General features: G+C 50.3%; 7 protein-coding genes across 7 annotated transcripts; 4 read left to right on the top strand and 3 right to left on the bottom strand.

The window, feature by feature from the left end:
* Positions 1-13: 13 nt before the first annotated feature.
* Positions 14-4,010, bottom strand: L228DRAFT_260247 (putative exocyst complex component SEC5). The gene is made up of 4 exons (XM_018334244.1): positions 3,502-4,010; positions 1,370-3,444; positions 662-1,293; positions 14-462 (listed from the first exon to the last, which is right to left on the bottom strand). The coding sequence occupies exons 1-4, from the start codon at positions 3,839-3,841 to the stop codon at positions 396-398; spliced, it is 3,114 nt and encodes a 1,037-aa protein (XP_018188972.1). The 5' UTR covers positions 3,842-4,010; the 3' UTR covers positions 14-395.
* A 151-nt stretch (positions 4,011-4,161) lies between these two features.
* Positions 4,162-5,194, top strand: L228DRAFT_246187 (Rhodanese-like protein). Its single transcript, XM_018332351.1, has 3 exons — positions 4,162-4,434; positions 4,496-4,541; positions 4,618-5,194. Exons 1-3 carry the CDS (start codon positions 4,231-4,233, stop codon positions 4,899-4,901), a joined length of 534 nt encoding a protein of 177 aa, XP_018188971.1. The 5' UTR covers positions 4,162-4,230; the 3' UTR covers positions 4,902-5,194.
* Positions 5,195-6,139: 945 nt separating this feature from the next.
* Positions 6,140-7,388, top strand: L228DRAFT_237987 (hypothetical protein; the record flags this gene model as incomplete). Its single annotated transcript, XM_018330990.1, has 2 exons — positions 6,140-6,155; positions 6,325-7,388. The coding sequence occupies 2 exons, from the start codon at positions 6,140-6,142 to the stop codon at positions 7,386-7,388; spliced, it is 1,080 nt and encodes a 359-aa protein (XP_018188970.1).
* Positions 7,389-7,682: 294 nt separating this feature from the next.
* On the bottom strand, positions 7,683-8,990 carry L228DRAFT_246184 (hypothetical protein). Its single transcript, XM_018332350.1, has 2 exons — positions 8,696-8,990; positions 7,683-8,617 (listed from the first exon to the last, which is right to left on the bottom strand). The coding sequence occupies exons 1-2, from the start codon at positions 8,820-8,822 to the stop codon at positions 7,977-7,979; spliced, it is 768 nt and encodes a 255-aa protein (XP_018188969.1). The 5' UTR covers positions 8,823-8,990; the 3' UTR covers positions 7,683-7,976.
* A 1,018-nt stretch (positions 8,991-10,008) lies between these two features.
* Positions 10,009-13,422, top strand: L228DRAFT_260244 (hypothetical protein). Its single transcript, XM_018334243.1, has 2 exons — positions 10,009-10,589; positions 10,690-13,422. The coding sequence occupies exons 1-2, from the start codon at positions 10,305-10,307 to the stop codon at positions 12,988-12,990; spliced, it is 2,586 nt and encodes an 861-aa protein (XP_018188968.1). The 5' UTR covers positions 10,009-10,304; the 3' UTR covers positions 12,991-13,422.
* L228DRAFT_260243 (putative signal recognition particle) lies at positions 13,409-15,815 on the bottom strand. Its single transcript, XM_018334242.1, has 4 exons — positions 15,561-15,815; positions 14,447-15,506; positions 14,287-14,381; positions 13,409-14,177 (listed from the first exon to the last, which is right to left on the bottom strand). Exons 1-4 carry the CDS (start codon positions 15,749-15,751, stop codon positions 13,616-13,618), a joined length of 1,908 nt encoding a protein of 635 aa, XP_018188967.1. The 5' UTR covers positions 15,752-15,815; the 3' UTR covers positions 13,409-13,615.
* A 203-nt stretch (positions 15,816-16,018) lies between these two features.
* Positions 16,019-19,775, top strand: L228DRAFT_246181 (hypothetical protein). Its single transcript, XM_018332349.1, has one exon. It carries the CDS (start codon positions 16,240-16,242, stop codon positions 19,663-19,665), a length of 3,426 nt encoding a protein of 1,141 aa, XP_018188966.1. The 5' UTR covers positions 16,019-16,239; the 3' UTR covers positions 19,666-19,775.
* Positions 19,776-19,792: the final 17 nt, after the last annotated feature.

The raw sequence follows: 19,792 nt of genomic DNA, 5'->3' as shown, positions 1-19,792 counted from the left end.
GTTGATATACAACCTCTCTGCTTTTTCTCCAAAATGCTGTAAAATGTCGATACCAGAGGTGCAAGATGCCATGACGATTCAATGTAAGTCAGACAAATGGATTCGGGTTTCATGGTCCAGGGTGTGAAAGGAACGGCTAGTAGATTTTGAATTTCAAAAATGAAAATAGTAAAATGAGAAAGTGTAAAAAAGAGAATGGAAAAGGAAAAGGGAATGGATATAAGAATGGATATAGGAATGGATATAGTGGTATCTTCTCAAGGAAATTCAATTGAACGTGACACGGAATGTGGGGAATACATAATGCATATGTACGATGTACGATGTACGATGTACAATGCATGATGGATTGTAAAAGGAACATGCGACAAGAAGACATGTTACAAGAAATGAGATTATTCTTGTGGTTGGGAGGGCCGGTCGGCGCGGTCGCGGGGAGCGCGGGGACGTTTGAAGCAGGCGCTATGTGGAAAGAAAATGGTTAGCATCCGGGGAAAGATGAGTGTAATCAACCCACAAAAAGAAAAAAATTGAAATAAAAATAGAAAGAAAGAAAGAGAGAGAGAGAGAAAGTAAATAAGGAAGAAAGAAAGGAAGAAGAGAAAAGAGAAGCAAAAAGGAAATGAAAAAGGAACGAGGGAAAAGGGGGACGGGGACATACAATTCACTTCGCGTATGTTCACGAAGACGTTTAAGCGTGGCGCGCATTTCGGGCAATTCATTCTGCAACATGCGTCTTGCGTCCTCGTCCGTGCCCTTGTCGAGTTCGAGATAAATGCGGCTTGTGGCGTCGCTGACTTTATCCGTGGCGTACTGGTTGAGGGTCTGGGCGATGAATTCGACGTCGAGGGTAGCTTGCATGAGGGAGCTGAGGGGGTATTTTCTGCGCTTCTTGAACCCCTCGAGGAGGGCAAGCGCCATTTGCTCTTGCAAGTAGCAGAGGACACGAGAGGTCAGGGTGGAGGCAGTGGTGGTTGTGACTTCGGTGTGAACGAGGATGAGAAGAAGCAGAACCTCGTACACGTATGGCCTGACGTCGGTGGGTCGCGGGGTAGTCGGTGGCCAGGAGGGCGAAGCGATGCCTTCGAGAACGAGGGTAGATATCTTGTCGACGGTGGGCCGCGTATAGGACTGGAAAATGCGGCTGTCGATTTGGCCAAGGACGTCGAGGATGGTCTTGTGTTCGTCGGAAAGCGTGACGCTAAAGTCTGTTTCGTACTGGCTGATGAGTTGCGGGATGATCTCGGTGCGCAGGATTTGAAGATTGCTGAGGATGAGAAGCATGCGGGAGTTCTAAAGAGATGATTTTTGAGCTGTATTAGAGGATGATGGTCCTAGTTTATATGAGGAAGATATGGGTGAAACTTACTCGGTCCTTTGAGTTGATGCGTTTGACTGGTGTGTTTGCTATGACCAGGTCGTTAATTTCAGAAGTGAGAATATCAGTGTCCCTGTCCCATTGCTCTTCCTCGTCTGCATTTGTCCGCTTTTCGGCGTTTTCTACCATTCCGCTAAAGACTTTGTATACGCTTCCGACAAACTGGCTTCGGACCAATTGGAGGAGCTTCGACGGCGGAGGCAAGACCACGTCCGTGGAGCCCGACCGCGCCATGGCCTCGGAAATGTAGAGCATTCTTTGCATACCGCCGAGGATTCGCATCTCAAAGTTTAGAAAATATGTGGGCATTTGCGTAACGCCCTTTCGCTGCGGCGCAGGAGTCCAGTCTTCTAGTGCTTTACAGTTCTCTGCATCCTTTCCCCAGGCAGCGCAAATGGCCTGGGCACAACGCTCGCGGATCGCGCCAACAAAGAGTCTCAGTCCTTCGAGCGTCCGGCTGTTCTGGGCGATAACGCTCACGGTTGCCAATTCACTGGCAGCCGTCCCAACCAAGACAATTAGATTTCCAAGGTAATATACCCCGCCTAGAGCATTGGCATATGGCGGCCAAAAGGCAAAGTCTTCCCATGCTTCACCAACCCGAGGAGAAGGCGGGGGTAGATTATGGGGGTCAACCGTCAATCTTGCAGCCTTTGTCGGAAGCGGCGAGATTCCTGCTGGCGTAGCCGGAGAAGGCGGTATAGGCGAAACAAGCATGGATATGTCTTCAATTGGTGGGTCCGCAAAGAATGAAAAGACTGCATTCTTGATCAGGTCGATGAGCTCCACAACGCCTTTGCGAAGGTCATCGACGTGATCCTCAGAGAGTCTGTGGTGTTGCCGGCTTTGGCCGTCCAAGCCAACAGGTAGTGTCTTTTGCAATTTCCCTTCGATGAAGGATTGGGCAGATTCCCAGAATTCTTGAACCTCCCCTAGTATGCCTTTCTGCGAGTGGAGGAGAGCTTCAACCGTCGCCCTGACTTTCTCCCAAACCTCGAGAACTCCTACCCTGTCAATATTCCCGGGTGCATTATCCACATTTTGTCGAGAGACTGCACGGAGATGACTGGAAATCGTATGAATGGATGGCTTTCCTTCCAAAGCTAATCGGCGACGAAGGATTTCGACTTCAACTTTGAATCTGTCCGACGTCACGCCAATCTTGCTTTTCAGGTGCTCATATTGGCTTTGAAGCCAAACCCAAACCGGATTCTCTTCCACGCCCAACTCGAGCAGTATGCTTATGAGCTCCATATGCTCGTCTTCCCGGGTCATGCCAGCTTCCTGTAGATTGCTAGGACGAATACTGACCAGCTTCTTCCAAGTGTCCCGCTTGAATTCCTGGATCCGGTTTTCCACATCGGCCCACATTCTTGCGGTGATGACAATCTGATGAATTTGTTGATCGGTAAGCACAGTGCCGTGTTGCTTTGTGACTTTTGCAAGATTTCGAGCTTCTTCGGCATATCTGCGAGCTCGAATGTACTCCTCGACGAGCGATTCGTAATCTTTTCTCTTGATACAGTCTGCCAGGGCTCCTCCAACTTCCAGTATGCCATGATGCCTTTCCACGGATGCCAGTATGGCCTTTAAGTTGTCCCCTTTTTCTTTGCCCCCTAACGCAGGACCCCATACTTCTTCGGCTTTCACGGACACTTCGACCAATGGAGTTTTGATTCCATGGACTCCATATTCGCTTTCCTTGGTCAATGCGTTTTTGCGGTTACCTGCAGATGGGATATTTTGCGCCTGAATGTTTGCGCTTGAATTTCGAAAATGGGCGCTTGATCTACTCGCATGTCTGGAGTGACCTGGCGAGCGGTCAGACTCGGGTGCAGCTCCTTGATTCCGCATCTCGGTGTAGACATTGTCAATTGTGGTTTTGGCTCGAACAAATCGCTCAAAGTTCGATTCGACCAGAGCTTTGAGGGAGGCGGATTTCTGATCAATGGAACGAGACAAGAAGCTAAGACCTTGTAACAAGGATTGGATAGAGTCCTCCGAGTGGACATTGGACAGGAACAAGGCAGGTGAAAATGTGGTCGAGGATAATAGGAACCGGTATCCTTGTAGAGGTCATGGTCAGTCAATGGCGCGGAGCAATCGGCAATGACGGAACTTACGCAACCGCAGGTCCTCATCCACTGGCAAGCCGCGTTCGCGCAGAACATTCACAACACTGTCCATTTGTCCTAATGCATCTGGTTCATCGTTGTGTACGAGGTTTTCCAGCCCGTTCCCTCCCCTCTGAGCTCCAGGCACAAGCCGTCGTTTCTCACTTGGTCTGCGGTCCAAGGCTGAGTAGCGACTCTTCGATTGCCGGCGCTGAATGTTGTTGTGACCTGGTATCGCCTGTGGTATGTCTTCATCGGATGCATCGGCTTCATCCTTTTCTGCCGGCCACTCTGTCGGGTATGGGGTACTGAGATTATAATGGTTCAATATTGTGTGTTCGGACTCCATGATTGTATATGCGGTTGTCGCAGGAATGACTCCAGAGAACGCAATAAATACAACGCCCAGTGAAAACCGGTGAACGAATTCTCAAACGGCTTTTAGGATTTGTGATACACAGTGCTCAATATCCAATGTATGCGACTTGAGAAATGATCCAAATAGCAGATTGGGGAATATCAAGGAGGGAGCTATGACAGCTCCAACAAACCCGGGGTTAAGGACACAACTATAGCGAAGCCGGGTAAACAACCGTGCCGAAGCTTAAGTGCTCAAAGGCGGTGAGCGGGAGAAAGCGTCTAATTGGAACCTTTAGTTTCGTCATACCTAATATCCCATGTGTTGCCGTAGCTATCTGCGTCTCTAACGTACCTTTTGTTTCCTTGTCGAGCTATATCATGGCTAGTCGGCGCGTCGTATCCTCCTCTGCTCTCAGAGCTCTCAGCTCTTCAATTGTCTCTCCGGGCCGGCTTCTCCGGCTCAGACCCGCGCAGCAAAGAATTGCGGTCGCAGTTCAGCCCCGCCCAAGCTTCTTTCCTCTCCAGCAAGTGCGATTGCATTCGGGTTCTGGTTCAAAATCGAAAGTTTATCAATTCAATGATGTATGTGCTTGACAGTTTGCTCTTTATATCTCGCTGGCGAAGCTAATGATTGCACACTCAGGTTCAAAGCCTAGTAGATAACCCGACCGAAGACCGTATTCTGATTGGTGAGAGATTAATGATATCAAGCATCTTTGAGAATACAAGAATGAGATGTGTTGACGATATTCTTCTCAATGACAGACGTGCGCGAGCCTTCCGAGTACGAAGCTGGATTCATCCCGTCCGCGATCAATATTCCCATCGCTTCTCAGCCAGACGCATTGTTCCTTCCTGCAGACGAATTTGAGGATCGATTTGGATTTACAAAGCCGCCGCCAAACAAGGAGCTTGTCTTTTACTGTAAAGCAGGTGTTCGGAGTAGTGCCGCGGCACAACTTGCCCAACAAGGCGGTTATGACAAGGTCGGAGAATACAGAGGAAGCTGGCTAGATTGGGCAAAGAATGGTGGGGAAACGTCCAAATAAATTGTGCCAAAAAGGGAAATTGGGATCTTCATTGAGCTGTGGAGCGTTAATAGGTCTACGGATTTCCAGGTCATCGCCCAGTAACATGTGTGCGGGTCCTTGACTGTCGGTTCTCTGGCGTTTCTTGGTTCCTTCTCTGGTCATTGCCAATGATGATATGATTGAATTTCAAATTCATAGTTAAATGTACTGGGTTGAGAGATACATTGGCCGTTCTACAAGACGTTTATGTTGTCCGTGCTCACAGTTTAGCAAAAATTCTTGCAGTAGAAGGAATACACAGCACAAGGCCCGTTCAAGCTCAGAGGCCGTCGGTATATTGTCTATTTCAGATACCGAGATAAGAAAATCCTCGACTAATGGAGGAGAAAGAAAACAGCACCAGTGCAGGTATGTCGATAGCATTGATAGACAGAGTGTACCCGGTCAGTGGGAAAGCTGAGCTTAAGCAGAACAACAGGTTGTAAGACTGCTTCTGCCTAAAATTTCTCCTTTCGCTTTCTTATGATTTTAGAGAAGATTATTAGCCTGCTAAAACATCTGCCCTGAACCGACGGCGTGATCTAGAATAGGTGGGCTACGTATGCACATACGCATGCCCTTGTTCGACTGGGACGGTTGGTGAACATCTCATGTCCCAAAGCTACCCACGCGAGCGATGAGACCAGGCAGCAGCTTAACTATCGGTTAAACTGTGCAAGGTAAGCTAGAGGGAAGGCTCGGGGGTAGAGCTTCCGTTAGTAGTTAACCACTTACAGTAACTTATACATAAACTGTCCTGGCTCCTTTACTTGGTAACGAGCGGGTTCATCTTGAATGGAGCCGGAAGCGAGCCGGGACTACGATTTTTGGCTTGGGAGATACACTATTAATACTGCCAGGTCTGCAAGGAAAAAGCCCCCTCTTTCCCCCCCGGGTCGGGAGCTAAAGGCAAATGGGCCGACGTGGCGCAGTCAGCCACGCCACATCGCGGGGTAGAAAGGAAACCCCCCGGCGTTTATCCGCCCTTGAACCAAGCTGAATTACATGCTACGCCTCACCTCTCAAATTCGGGGCAACCTGTCCTGAACTTCTTGGAGGAAGTTCAACCACAGATTCCTGTCCTCCGAGGCTTATATTTTGGTTTTGTGTCCTTTGATATCCATTCCTTGGGTTGTGGAGAATCTTCCGTCTTTATTCGCGCAGTCCTCTTAACTGATAGGCTATCTCCTCATTGCTCGCAGGAGTCAGGCTTCATGATGCCTGTTGCCAAAGGTACATTTTCCTCTTCGCCGTTTTTCCACATTGAACTGCTATTGTATAAATCAAAGGGGCTCTTCACCTGTGCCTTTGGGCTTATAGATAAGCTCCTGGGTTGATGCTATTTCTCTTCCACTCTTTTCGTCATGTCTATATACGTGAGTAAGCTCATGCAAAAATGCAGGTATCATAATTGCGGCCTCTGTGCTCGTAACTGCTGGCATTGTACTTTACGAGAACCCACACGTCCGAGAATGGTGCGAGGTCACTCGTCGCAAGGTTGCGCTTGCGCTCCATCATCTTGCCGATGAGATCAATCCTCAGATCTCCATGTCCCAGCAGCGCACCCGGCAGCGCACCGAGGAACCTTTCGGGGCCAGTAATACTCCGCGGCGAAAGTCCAACTCCAATAGGCAAGATGAGATGCACGGGCAGTCACCTATACGACCTAATACGTTTGACGAAAAAAGAAAAGGCTCCATGACTGATTTTGACGATCTCGTGGAACCCGATGGTACTCTGAAGAAGGACCATGTTGTACGAGCAACGGCGGTTGATGCTGATGATCAGGAGGAGGGCCTGCGAAGGCGCCTCCAGGGAGTTCGCGGCCTTCAGCGCGGTGCAGCATTTGCTGACCCGTTCGCGGACCCCGAGGATAGCCAGGTCCTCTTCGACCGAAGCCTCATTGGGATCCAAGAGGACGAGCACATTTCTCGACAATCGCGACGGACAAGCACAGCCAGCAACACAACGATATCTCTGGATCATGCGAAATCTGATGCTTCTACAGATGCCAATGCAGTATTCACTGATGCTGCCACTGCTGCCTCGTCCTCTCGAGCACACACTCCGCTTCCTGAGCAGCCTCTTGTGGAAATAGCTACGGAGAATCTTCAGCAAGCTCCACAAGTGCCTCCGACAGCGTCACCACTGGCTGAACGTCAAGAACTAGAAGCTTCTCCTTTCTGGTCTGTGAATGAATGGGCGGAACACACGTCTCCTTCGATATACGCATCGCCACAGGACCAGGGTAGTATGCACGGTCACTCTGTAACTCCTCAGACGAGCTCTGCCGCACCTTCGGTTGCCGAGAGCGGCGAAGACTTGGGTGCTGCATCCATTGCAGATAGTCAGGAGGGTAGGTATCTCGACGTGCTGAGTGAAGTGGGCGGCGTTAGCACTCCGGGAAGCTGGACAGAAGTCGGAAGCGATGTCAGTGAAGGCGATCATGCTCATGATCACTTTTGACCGGGGCGCAGCGGTCCTCTCGAGCTTGGCTTCTTTCCAGTTCTCAGCATCAAGACTAAATTTTGGCTTGGAATCGGAAGGCTGGGCCTAGGAGTTATGGAATATCACAAGGGTTAATATGTCAGACATGGGAAGACGGCGCTTGAAATGGGCGCTGTAGGAATCTCTCAAGAATTGGCAAAATTCGGATTCGGATAATGATACTCTCCTGGCTATTTTCGGATATATAAGGTTTTCACTATAAATAATCATTGCTGATTGGGCTGTTTATCACAACGTCACGTGTGCACGGCGTTGAGTGCCAGTTAAATCATCTGTATTTCCATTTTTAAAAATCGAAATGCGAAACGCCTCCATGACTATGATATCAAAGGTATAATTACAACATCGATAGGGCGCTGCGCCTTGTCGAGTTAAAGCAAATAGAAAGCAACGGCTTCAATCCACCGAGTCAAACTTTTTTTTGGTCTGTCCATACGCCTAATCATTCGTTCAAAGTGCACCTTGCACTACACACATCCTCGGGCCCTCACAGGCTCTGCCATTCTCGAGTATGACGAGTATGACAAAGTATGACGAAGATCAGCTTCAACTCTCACCCATAAGTTTCTTCGCCTTCTCAAGCAACACATTGCTCTCTCTTCCCAGCTTCCTCTGTCCATTCTTGCCACCCGTGCGCGCTTTGGCCATTGCTTTCCGGAACCGCTCCCGCTCGTCGCGCTTCTGCTGGCGCTGCTTCTCCGCCTCTTCGCGCTGCCTGCGGCGCTCCTCGGCCTCGGCCTTTCGTTTGTCTGCCAGTCGCCGTTCCTTTGTAAACGGCATCGGCTTTGGCCTTCGCTGACGCTGATACCTTCCTCGTCCTCCCTCCCCATCCTCATCATCACCATAACCCCCTTTTACGCCTCGCCATCCGATTCTTCGCGGCGGTTTGCCTCCCGCGTCATCAGAATCGTCGCTGTCCGACCCGGATGTGTCGTCGTCTTCGGGCTCAAAGTGCGCCTGGCGGTCTGGATGAATTGCTGGCTCGGCTGGAGGTGCCTCTGGTGCGTCGGTTGTCTGGGAAGGCTCGGCGTTCTCGGTGGCGCCGGTATTCGTATGGTTTGCGACGGTCCCGACGTGTGCTTGGCGGTTCCGTCGTTCGGCTTCTTCGAGTGCTTCGCGCTCTTTGAGTTTCGCGTAGGCCTTCTTTACTTTGGCTTTGTGGATGAGGTCTTTTTTGATCTTTTGGACTGTTGAACCGAGGCGTTAGATGATGTCGTTCTTCTTTCGAAGACAAAATGAAATCATAGATAGGGGGTGCTGGGTACCTTTCCGCTTGTATGTGCCATCAGGAAGATGGTCGGGGCCGACAGTGAATCCCTTCCTAGGTTTCTTTGTAGTGGAGTGTGCGGAGTGTCTGGGTTCGGTGTCGTCGAGAGGACGTTTCGGCGCCATTGTAGAGCGTGTGGTTGCTTGTATATGGGGAGTTGTGGGCTTCAGTTGTTATTGTGGGTTGAAGTGTGTCTTCAGGTGAATGGGTTATGAGGTTGATGTAATATTATAATTGTAGGTAAGAGATGGAATGGGAAGTGAGTTTTGTCAAGAAGTGAAATTCATATGTTTGCGATCAATTGGGCCCAGTGATTCTCCAACTTTCAGCCGACAGTCGTAAATTTTTAGCGGGTATTTGGGCGGAGCGTCGGGGTCTCGAATCCCGACCCCTGCATCTTCCAGCGAAGCGAGCAAGGAGGGAGCAGTGAGAGCAGTACTCCGATAGATCTACAGTTTTATTGATACAATATAGAGGGTTCCAAAGAGATATCCTTTTAGGAGCTAGAAGCAGGTAATGGTTGGTGACGTATGAGGCCATATTTTGGGTATTGAATTGCTGGTGATCACGTCCTCCCTGTGTTTTAGAGGTACAGCAGGAACGCGAGAGTAAGTAGAATGCAACAATACGCCATGAGCAAAAGAAGTAACTACCTTGCTGAATCCTGCCTCGCAACTAATTGGAATGATGAGTCTACACTGTATAGTAGTGAGCAATGTGCCTAATAGGACTACTGATAGATATGCTTTGGATCAACAGCCAAGGGTAATTCGGCAAACCGGCATTAGCAGAGCAATTGATTGCTCTGCTAGGAACTAAATCAACATGAGACCACCTTCTCTTATGAGATAAATAGCTCGCAATCATACCCTAAAGCACACGATTCTGTCATCCCCTGCAGGTAGTATTTGGATTAGATGGTAATGGGTAGAATAGTTAGTGCTAGGTAGTAAGTAGGGTGGTGGGATGAGCATTAACTTACAGGGTCACGATTGTGCTCAATTGGGTTTAGCCATCAAGGTGCGTTATCGATATCGCTTATGAGGTTGAAAGAGGCAGAAATGGCTTGATTAACTTAACGCCCCTCTTCATTATTCTTCATTATTTTATTCATTGTCTTTCCAATTCGAGGTCATTTGATCATTTATGTAAATGATGAGTGATGACAAAATCAGTTGGGTAATCAACATTGCGCAGTTAGTTACGGTAGAAGGGGAAAGTGATATAGAGGGTCACTCGACTAAGACACCCTAAGGGTATATAATAAACTCTGGCCGGGCTTAACGTCGGTTCGTCCACCCAGCCGGGTATGGTATGATGATAACCGTACAGTCGAGCATTACTACTATAACGTAGGTGGTTGGAACTAAACTACGTTATGCTATGATGAATTTATGCTTTTGGCAGCTCCACACGTTTCATAAGGTGCTGTCCCCTCCCCACCACGATACAACTTATCCTCTGCCGCCCGACTCTACATCCACCGCATCGCCCGTTACAGCTCTAAACAATATCCATGACACTTTCTTCCTTCACCGTGATTCTACAAGGACAAAGTCGAATGCACGATTTACCGTGAACCACTCCGATCATCGTCCCCGGTGATCATGCCTATGTTTCATGATCCGGGTGATCTGACTCACCCGGATCCACCGCCATCCTCTGCAATGCCCGACTCCATCTGGCGGCCTAGCCCGCAAAGACCCTCTGCAGAAACGATGCGGGCAGGAAATCTAGAGAAATCGATCCAGTCAGTAGTCATGGACACCGGTATCCCGCCGGATGAAAGCCAAGTTGAACCGAATCGCCCTGGCCTAGAGACGACGGACCGCCGAGAATTGATTCGGCGGATCAAGCGGGGAGAAAGTCCAACTTGGATTCCCAATAATCCAGTATGTATTTGTCTGGTCCTGTCGCTATCCGCCTCGGAAACAAGTCTATTTCTTTGTCATTCCCAGAGTAGAAGTAGTCGCTAATACTGCCCTCTTTCAGCTCCAGGATTACCTGCGAGATTCCACAAAACCGGACAATGAATCCAACAATCGACCCAATCCCCCGGTATTGAGTACCTCACCGACAGATGATTATGGAGAACCTGCCGCCCCGGAAAGTGAAAAGGTCAAAGAACTAAATGGGGAGCGCTTGGGGTTGCCTGCAGAAATCCAAAGGCCTAGATCGGCGCTCCATTCGGGAGATTTCACTCAGCAGCCGCCCGCAACGGAGACGGGGTTACCGGCCCTTCACACTCCAGAGCATCAAAGCAACCATGAACCTGAACACGCTTCAAAGATTCTCCAAAGACCACCTTGGCCTGAGATTGCATTTCCCCACCATCCGGTGCCTAATTTCCAGGACGATCCCCGCTTCCCACCACCACAACCAATTTCATCATCGCCTGATGCATCATTTCCACGACTCGGTATCCCATCACTCTCTTCCTTTTCCTCCGGTTTCATCCTCAAAACCCCTACAAGTCCTCTCGTGCAGCAGTCGAACAATACCGACCTTGATTTCTCAGCAAAGACCAAACCCATAGAGATCTCTCCGACCTCCAAAAAGGGCGACAGACGTCATACGATGCCCCCACATGCGCGCTATTCTCTCCAAGCCTCCCCCGATTTGCACGCGACCAAGACACACGCAGCACGGTTCAATCCGTCCCTACGAAGAGAAGGAACCTTTCCTTATCAAGCACATCAGCCTCGACGATCCATCTCCAACCAGGTGACCCTTCAACCAGCTAGTACAAGTCATTCTCCTTCATTTTTGCGGGTTCGCCGTCCCTCTCTCTCGTCTGATACGTATCCGCTCCACCATGCGCCAATGGTAGGATCCTACGAAGAGTCCATTCTGCACGGCCGCATGTCAACGACCCCTTCAAGGCCCCTGAACTTTGTGGCCCAGATAGGGGTGCTCGGAAAGGGCAATTGCAAGGCAAACCTCCGATGCCCTCCACACGTGTCTGTTCCATTTCCGGCAGTATTTTATAGTTATGGAGCTGGTAGTGCACGAACAAGCTCATCAGCAGAGGACGGCCCTAGTCCTTATGTGGGCCTAATCGATCTCGAAAATCACCTACCGTCCTCAGAAGAAGCCTCGGAGGTAAAGAAGAAGAAACAACTGCACGAGCGTGCTCTTCAGATGAATCGGGTTGAGCCCAGCGCCTTCCATGATCACAAAGAAGCACCCGGCTGTATTGCAATGGTAGACCCAACGGACCGTCGGCGCAAAGAAAAGAAAGGTCGCAGGTCCACTTCACCAAAAGCCCCTCCGGGCGGAAGCTACCGTATCCCTCAACAAGGCCAGCTTCAGATCGTCATCAAAAACCCGAACAAGACCGCCGTCAAGCTCTTCCTAGTGCCCTACGATCTTTCAGGAATGGAGCCAGGAACCAAAACATTTGTCCGCCAACGGAGTTATTCGGCCGGCCCAATCATCGAAAAGCCAGTGACGTCTCGACCAGACTTGCCTCAGACTCCTGGGCCAGGAGACAAGCCTACACTCCGTTATATGATTCATCTGCACATCTGCTGCCCTTCTAAAGGTCGCTTCTATCTCTACAAGAGCATCAGGGTCGTATTTGCAAATCGGGTACCAGACGGTAAAGAGAGGCTCCTCAATGACATCCAAGTCCCCGAACCAAAATACAGTTCGTATAAACCACGCCGAGAGTCTACCCTATTAAATAGTCCTCATGGCACAACCCATGCCCTTGGCTCAGAAAGATCGGCATGGAGGAGGAGTGTCGGCGCCCACAATCCAAGCGCATTCCACTCATCTGAGCGAATGCCGCCATTCTTCCACTTTCCTCCCCACGACTCCATGGGACACAACAACGCCTTTCACCATCCCGAGTATGCCAGTATCTCGCCTACACAGCCTGCGCCAGTCGAGTCCATTCGACCGCTCAGCTGGATGTCCCCCCATCTTCTCAGCGCCACTGACCACGTAAACGTCCAGGCCAGTAGCCATGATCAAGATTCCTTGGCGTCTAGCTACCATCCTTCAAGACTACCACTTTCCCCGGCCCAGCCTATGGATTTTGGTCATGATACTGCCAGCCCGAGCCTCTGGAACGACCGCCATGCCAATGATCTCACTATCAACGATGTCGACAATGACTATGGTAAACTGGACAAACACCATCCCAGCTACGGCAACAATCGCTTCTCTCCTTCTGCTGCTCCCTTTGGCAGCGACTCGTCGCCCGGTGAAAGCCTCCTTGCTCGGAAACTTCGAGACTTGGGCATGCGACGAGCTTCCGAGGATGAAGATGATAGGTCTATACTGTAAACAGCCAAAATAGTACCTTCCAGTCCCAAGTTCCTCAAACCAAGGCTGTCTGCTCTCTCATGCTCGGACCCTTTCTTAGCGATACGATTGTTACTTTTCAGCATTTCTGTTAACTATTGAGCATTTATCGGTGCCAGGGTATTCAACGGCGACGGGATTTACGGCGGTGCCAAAGGTTGGATGAAATTGGATGATATCATTTTTTTGTTTCCTTTTTTCAAATGTTCCATTCCTTCTTTCATTTTCGTTTTGCACAAGGTCTAGTGGACAGTTTGTTTTATTTTGGAAATCTCCCCTTGGAGGAAATTGAATCACCATATGGGACATACTTTTTTTATTATACGTGTGGCCGACGGCCGATCTAGCTAACTGCGGCTATATATATATATAATGAAATATACGTGACTTATCTTCATGGCTCGCGTTAGGTGCTGTGCGGTAAGGTTCTATTCTACCGTTATACAGAAAGAGTGTCGTCTGGATAATGCACAACATGTTGATGATTCATAATCACTACCATGAGATCACAGTCGCGAATAATCTTTGAAGGATGAGGAATGTTTGAAATAGGAATATAAACAATATATCAAAAGAGAAAAAGGAAACAAAAATTCTAAGCGTAAATCTATCGACCGAATCCAAACCAGCCTCTCTTCGCGGGCTTCTGCTCTTGCACTTCGGGTTTATGCTCGGCCACCGGCGCCGCTGCCGCAGGCGCGGCTGCTGCGACGGGAGCAGGTTTGGCAGAGCGGCCGGGATAATCGATATAGTTCCACGCGACGTCGAAAAAGAGGGGCTTGACAGGCACGGGCTGGACACGGGGCGGGTAGGTGACGAGATGATCGAAATCGACAGTGGTAGGGTACGCGTCGAGGCGGTCGATGAGGGGTGTTTTCAGCGAGGACGGAGCCTCGGGTGAGGAGTTATCGGAAGAAGCAAGTTGCTGGTATAAGAAGACGAGAGCGCGGTTCTGGGAGACGAGGTTGTGCACGTGCGTCTTGAGCCAGTTTGATTGCGAGGCGTAAATGGTCAGGCTGGGAAGAGCGTTGGCGGGTGGCTCCGCGGGCGGGGAAGTAGTGGAAAGAGAGGAGTGCGCGTGCTCGGCGAGTTCGGCGGCGCGGAGGAAGAGCGCGAGGGCGTTCTCGCGGTTCGAGAGGAGAGAGTGGGAGTGGGCGATTGAGAGGCATCTGTGTGAGGAAAAGTAGATGGTGTTAGAGTTTGTGTCTCAATGGAGGATGGGGAAAAGGAGGAGGTAAAGGGGGGGGAGGGAAGAATGGGAATGGAAAGGGATCATACTTGAGAGCTTGAAAGTAGGCGCGTTTGGCGTCGAGTTCTTCAACGAGAGAGGCGTCTGCTGCTATGCCGGGCAGGTCTTTGATGGAGTCGATGCTCTGGTTTGGGGGAAATGAGAATGAGATTTATTGTTTTACCATTATTGGGTAGGAGTGTGACTTACCTGGAGAGTCAAATCGTAGAGGACGACATGCTCCCGCAAACGAGCAAGTTTCTTGCCGGTTCCTTCTTCCTTTTCAACCCACTCAGCACCGTCTTTTCTCGGTTTTCGCTTTTTCTTGAGTTCGTCTGACTCGAGCAGGGCGCCGTCGTGTTTGCCAGAAAGTTCGCGGTTGCGTCCGATTCGCGAGCCAACTAGGGAGTAGTTTACTGCGGTTCGAGTAATCTGCAAAGCTTGCATGCGCTTGTCTCCCTGGCCGACTCCCTCGGAAGCCAACTCGTCAATTGCACTCTTGGTGGCGTCCACTGCGTCTTGGCTTGCGATAAGGACGTCGTCAAAAGCGGTTGCCTTCTCCTTGGCAGGTATTTCTGTGGCTGAAGGAGAGGAGAGAAATGCTGAGAGTTTCCTCTCCGCAGCTGCGACTGCAGCGAGTGCTTGCGCTATGGACGCATCCTCGAGATCGACGGTGCGAGAACGCCAGGTGATGGATTTCGGAGTGCCGTCCGCACTGTCTGCTGCGCCCTCTTGCTCCCCGGATTTGCTGCTTAGACTTTGGGGTTGAAGCTTCTCAACCAGGGCTACAAGTTCTGGCTCCGAAGTAGGAAAGTAGCGCTGCGCAATCACGGGAATGGCAACGGTGCGTGGCAATCGTAGCTGGTATGCGGCGTAGCGGATGCTTGGGTCGATTGTGCCAGAGAGGATGTCTCGGTACATGTCCTTCTTTGTGGAGACCTCCAAAGCTTGGTAGATGACACGAGCCACGGAGAAATATCTCAGAGAGGCTTCCCAATTCTGCTTTTCAAACTCGACGGCTCCGGAGAGAGAGGAGAAATATGCTCGTGCTTCTAGGACATCGGTGTCGGTTGCGTGAGACGTCTGGCGGTCATCCAGCAGTTGGGAAAGTGTATTGGCATGGTTGGCGGCTTTCTGCAGCCGTGAGATAATGTGTCGTCTGGTGGTACCAGTAATTCCCTTGCCGGTAGTATCCTGAGAGTGGACAGATTTCATGTGCATAGCATGTGCCCATGCTCGCTCAGATGCGAGGAGAAGGAGATGGACGAACCTAGGGAAACATTAACATTTTGAATCAATACGGGATGCAAAATTGAGGACGTACTCATAATTCCCAGCAATATCTTCGGCCGTAATTGGTGTCTTTGGAGTGTATTTCTTTCCTTTCAGAGACGAGCGACCAAGTTTCTTCGTGACAGTCTGCAGACGCCTGGAAAGCTGTGCTCGATATGAATTGTAGTCTCCCACAAGGAGGGCATTATCCCTGCGAGAGGTTACAAAGTGTGTAATGTCCATGTTGCTGCTATCGCACCGTGATGGTTGAAGTAAACTGCCAATGTGAGTCCAACCCACCGTCGCTCGTGCAGTTGGTGGTTCATCGTTCCTTGAGCTTTGTGGTTATAGGAAGCAACTTTAGGCGAGCACGTGCTTTTCGGTAATAGTTTCCCTGGTAAGGCGGCGCAGGGAACTATTGATCCTCGTTTCTCCTTCCTCTGGCGAACAATAATATTTCTAAATGCTATTCCACCTTTGAGTGGCATTGTTATCACAGCGGTCGTGGATTTTTGTTTCAGCATTCTTAATTTTCTAGCTTTGATGGTTTCTTTATAAACTTCGAGGTTGAAATTGGTCGTTTGAAGCGTCTCAAAGGCCTATTGAAGCATTAATTGGCTTTTCCGGAGCTAAGGAATCTGCATTTTTTGCCAAAAAGCAGCAAGCTCCCTTGGTCGACGCAACACAACTGATTCGATAATTCCCCAACACTATTAACGAGTTGCTTTGGCATGCTTGAGAGAGCAACAACATGCCCGCGTTCAGGAGGACGAAACCTTCTACGCATTTCTTCCGCACCAGTGCGCACCCGGCGATCTCTGCATGTCGCCTTCTGGAACCATGGCGGCCACGATCTTGATCCGTTCCAGTGCAACGCGTCTCCAGCCTCGCAATCCGAGCCAAAATCAGTAGGGCAGAATGGGACGGGAAAACCAAATAGCAGGGGCAACGGGCCAGCAAATTTGCCTGATGCGCCAACACTAGACTTTTTGTATCCTGCGAAAACACTTGCGACCCTCCGGCGGATATCGGTGGCAAAGAGCGCCTCATGGGGTACCTGCCGAGAGACTGAACGCATCGGAAAGGGTTTGCGTACATATTCATCAGCAGCCGCTGAAGTTACAGTGGATAGCATTTCTAACGCGCAGACGGCCTTCCACCTTTCGGTTCCGCCTTCCAAGCCAGCACATACCTCCGCCCCTAATGCGAAATATATTGCAGAGCTGAGAAGGCTACTAGATCACCCTCGAAGAAATGATTATGAGAGAGCTTGGAATCTCTGGCGTCAGGGGCATTTGGAGATTGAAAGTCTCGATCTGACTGCACGCGTTCTTACTTATCTCACCACTTCTGAAAGACCCGTGGACCTGAAAAGGGCTTTCCATCTATACAATATATTACCTTCCGAAAAGGACGCCCAATCGTACAGGGACGGCATTGTTCTATACCTCAAAGCCAAGAATTTCCTAAAGGCCCTGGGAGTTCATCGAGAAGCGGTGGAGCAATTGAAGGGATCTGGAAACTTTGGAACACACATTATTATGGTTCGGGCCATCAATGTTGGCAATTGGAGGTTGGCTCTTGAGACTTGGGAGGGATTTAAACGAGTCCAGGGGCGATCTTTGGAAGCTGGGCAGCCTGGGCCATCCACTTATGATCTCTGGCGATTGGTCATTGGGTCGGACGGTTTCCTGCAGAGAGCTGTCTCCTTGGCTGAGTTTGTCAAGTCTCAGCAGGGTAATGATGATTATGAGAGGTGGAAATCTTTTGCCATAGAGCTCATCAATTACACTCTTTCCGCCCGGAAATTCAACCCCCTTCATGGACGGATTTACCGTTTCGCCTCGGATGTGTCGGACAACACGCCACGCCAGCAGTCTACCGATCTATTCACCGCATCACAGGACGTAGTCAAGTACAGGCAGAACGTGAACAACCAGTTCAACAGCTACAATTTTCACCAGCAAGTGATAAAGAGTCGACCACCAACAAGACCGCGTCGCCGGATCATGCAAGAGGCGCCACGAACTGATCCTGTTGCCCGCTTCGCTTATCGCCTAGCAGACATCTTGTTGGAATTTGGAGCTATGAAAGAAGAGCAGTTTGCGGATGCTATACAGATATTCCAGCAGAGAAGAAACATCCCTCTTGTTTTTTCGCTCTACAATAAGGTTCGAAAGGAAGAAGGGTTCTCCCTCTCTCATCGGATTCTTTTCGAAATATTGAGAAACGCCATTTCCGTGCACTCAGTATCTGACATTGAGACGCTCCTTGCGGACTGGTATAAATTCCACGGTCGTCCACCGGTGCTTGCCTTTCAAGCAGCGATGACCGAGCTTGCAGCACATGGGCACGCCGAAAAGGTTCACAGCCTCTTCGACGAACTTCGCTCAATCCACCCAGCCGAAGAGATTGATTTCATGAACGTCTTACCAAGTCTGCTGTACGTGCATGCTAGAAGAGCAGAGGTTGGTGAAACGGTCCGTCAATTTGAACGTATCTACAAAGAGTTCAAACTTCATCAAAACCTGCGTTGCTGGAATATTCTCATCTATGCTCATACGAGAGTTGGTGATCTGGAGGGCGCTCTTAAGCATTTTAGCAACCTCCTTTCAACTCGTTTACCGGTCGATGAATTCAGCTTTGGTACTATTATGGGCATATGCGCTAATCGGGGCGATGTTGACAACGTTCGATCACTTATCACCACCGCTTCCTCCAGAGGTATCACCAGGTCAACCACCATGATGAACTGCCTTGTGCTGGCCTATGTCAAGTCTGGCAATATTAAATATGCGGAGCTGCTCTTGCACAAGCTTCGCAAAAGCACTCTCCGTGGTTCTAGGACCCGAATGTGGAACTACGTCATTGTTGGCTGGGCTCAACAACGCAATATCATGGCAGCTCAGCGAGTCTTTCGCGGGATGCGAATGTTCCATGTTCGGCAGGATGAATGGACCTACGCCGCCATGATGCAGCTGTGGGCCATATGCCAAAGGCCGGATGATGCCTGGAAGATGCTTCGAGTTGGAATGCCTCGTCAGAAACTCCGACCTACAGCGCAGCACTACGCCATTGTCATGGGCGGCTACCTTGCCTGTCGGCAATCAGACAAGGTCTTTAACGTCTACAGACACATGCTCGCTCACGACATCAAACCGAATTTCGCCACTCAGGTCCTTATCCTCAAGGCTTCCGCCAACGCCAAGCAATCTGGCGAATCGTCGCGGCGTATCAGCCAAACGGACATGGGCCTCGCACAGGCTGAAGAAATTCTCGACCGAATGATGCGCACTACGGACCCGTCTGAGATTGCTGCCCAAGAGCCACGCAAGTCCATATCGAACCAGCCCTTGGACCAAGCGTACCCCGCCGCCTATTTCGACTTTTTGATATTTACTCTCGGTCAGCGCGGCGCTTTTGGCAAGGTCCAGAAACTCTACAACGACTACCTCACACTCGCAAAGACTACCCATCCTGACAAGCCGGTGGAACCGCCAATCAAGCTGCTCAGTGCGTTAATGGTCACCAACCTCCGACAAGGCAAATACGACGAGCTCACGCGCTGCTGGAACTTTGCCGTGCAGCAAGCGAAGCGGCAAGCACGCGGCCTCAGCGACCCAGATACATCGCAACCTGGCTGGGTGCTCAAGTCTCAACGCTACTTGCTCCTCCCGCCGTTTCCGTATCTCGTCAAAGGCCTCGCCGCAGCAGGTCAATGTGACAAGCTCATTGCTACTGTCCGCGAAATGCTCGCCGCCGGATTCGACCTCAACAATCGCAACTGGAATCTCTACGTCCAGACTCTCGCGCAAAATAACCACGGCGTAGAAGCCTTCCAGATCTGCGAAGCCAAACTCATGCAGAAATGGCGCGGTTGGGGCCGTCATAACAAGCGCTATCGCCGTATCTACCTCCTCGGCGCAGAGAACAAGCCTCCCAGTAACAAGCGCGCCATCACTGATATCCTCGTCACATATAAGACCCTGGTCGTGCTTGCGTCCTTTTTGGTCCAACTTCGGTCTCAAGGCCCCTCAAAGGAACGTGCAACTACCTTGGAGTCCATCCGCAGTGTGGCCCCTCGCACCTTGGACGCCGTCCAGCGCATGCCCAAGACCGAAGACGAATTCCAGATTGAACTCTTACGACAAGAGTGATTTTGTCTCGAGGCGCTTTATTTCGCCGGGCCAATCAATTTTATCTGATTTCCATCCAAGGGTCTATCTAGCTGGGGAATATACTCTTCTTCTTTGTTTTACTACTTCCCAACTCTTCGCCCCTTGG

Source organism: Xylona heveae (assembly GCF_001619985.1).
Source record: "Xylona heveae TC161 unplaced genomic scaffold L228scaffold_4, whole genome shotgun sequence".
NCBI lineage: Eukaryota > Fungi > Ascomycota > Xylonomycetes > Xylonales > Xylonaceae > Xylona > Xylona heveae.
Note: the sequence above shows the minus strand (reverse complement) of the source record. Positions and strands in the feature narration are given on the sequence as shown.

Bases quoted from the DNA above. Each gene is read 5' to 3' on its own strand.
- L228DRAFT_260247 (XM_018334244.1), bottom strand. From the start codon at position 3,841: ATGGAGTCCGAACACACAATATTGAACCATTATAATCTCAGTACCCCA. The intron at 3,445-3,501 runs GTAAGTTCCGTC...GACCTCTACAAG, and splicing joins GGATGAGGACCTGCGGTTGC to GATACCGGTTCCTATTATCC. The intron at 463-661 runs GTATGTCCCCGT...CTTTCCACATAG, and splicing joins GAACATACGCGAAGTGAATT to CGCCTGCTTCAAACGTCCCC.
- L228DRAFT_260243 (XM_018334242.1), bottom strand. From the start codon at position 15,751: ATGGACATTACACACTTTGTAACCTCTCGCAGGGATAATGCCCTCCTT. The intron at 15,507-15,560 runs GTACGTCCTCAA...ATGTTTCCCTAG, and splicing joins GATATTGCTGGGAATTATGA to GTTCGTCCATCTCCTTCTCC. The intron at 14,382-14,446 runs GTAAGTCACACT...CCCCCAAACCAG, and splicing joins TCTACGATTTGACTCTCCAG to AGCATCGACTCCATCAAAGA.
- L228DRAFT_246181 (XM_018332349.1), top strand. From the start codon at position 16,240: ATGCTTGAGAGAGCAACAACATGCCCGCGTTCAGGAGGACGAAACCTT.
- L228DRAFT_246184 (XM_018332350.1), bottom strand. From the start codon at position 8,822: ATGGCGCCGAAACGTCCTCTCGACGACACCGAACCCAGACACTCCGCA. The intron at 8,618-8,695 runs GTACCCAGCACC...TCGGTTCAACAG, and splicing joins TGGCACATACAAGCGGAAAG to TCCAAAAGATCAAAAAAGAC.
- L228DRAFT_260244 (XM_018334243.1), top strand. From the start codon at position 10,305: ATGCCTATGTTTCATGATCCGGGTGATCTGACTCACCCGGATCCACCG. The intron at 10,590-10,689 runs GTATGTATTTGT...GCCCTCTTTCAG, and splicing joins CTTGGATTCCCAATAATCCA to CTCCAGGATTACCTGCGAGA.
- L228DRAFT_246187 (XM_018332351.1), top strand. From the start codon at position 4,231: ATGGCTAGTCGGCGCGTCGTATCCTCCTCTGCTCTCAGAGCTCTCAGC. The intron at 4,435-4,495 runs GTATGTGCTTGA...TTGCACACTCAG, and splicing joins AAGTTTATCAATTCAATGAT to GTTCAAAGCCTAGTAGATAA. The intron at 4,542-4,617 runs GTGAGAGATTAA...TCTCAATGACAG, and splicing joins CGAAGACCGTATTCTGATTG to ACGTGCGCGAGCCTTCCGAG.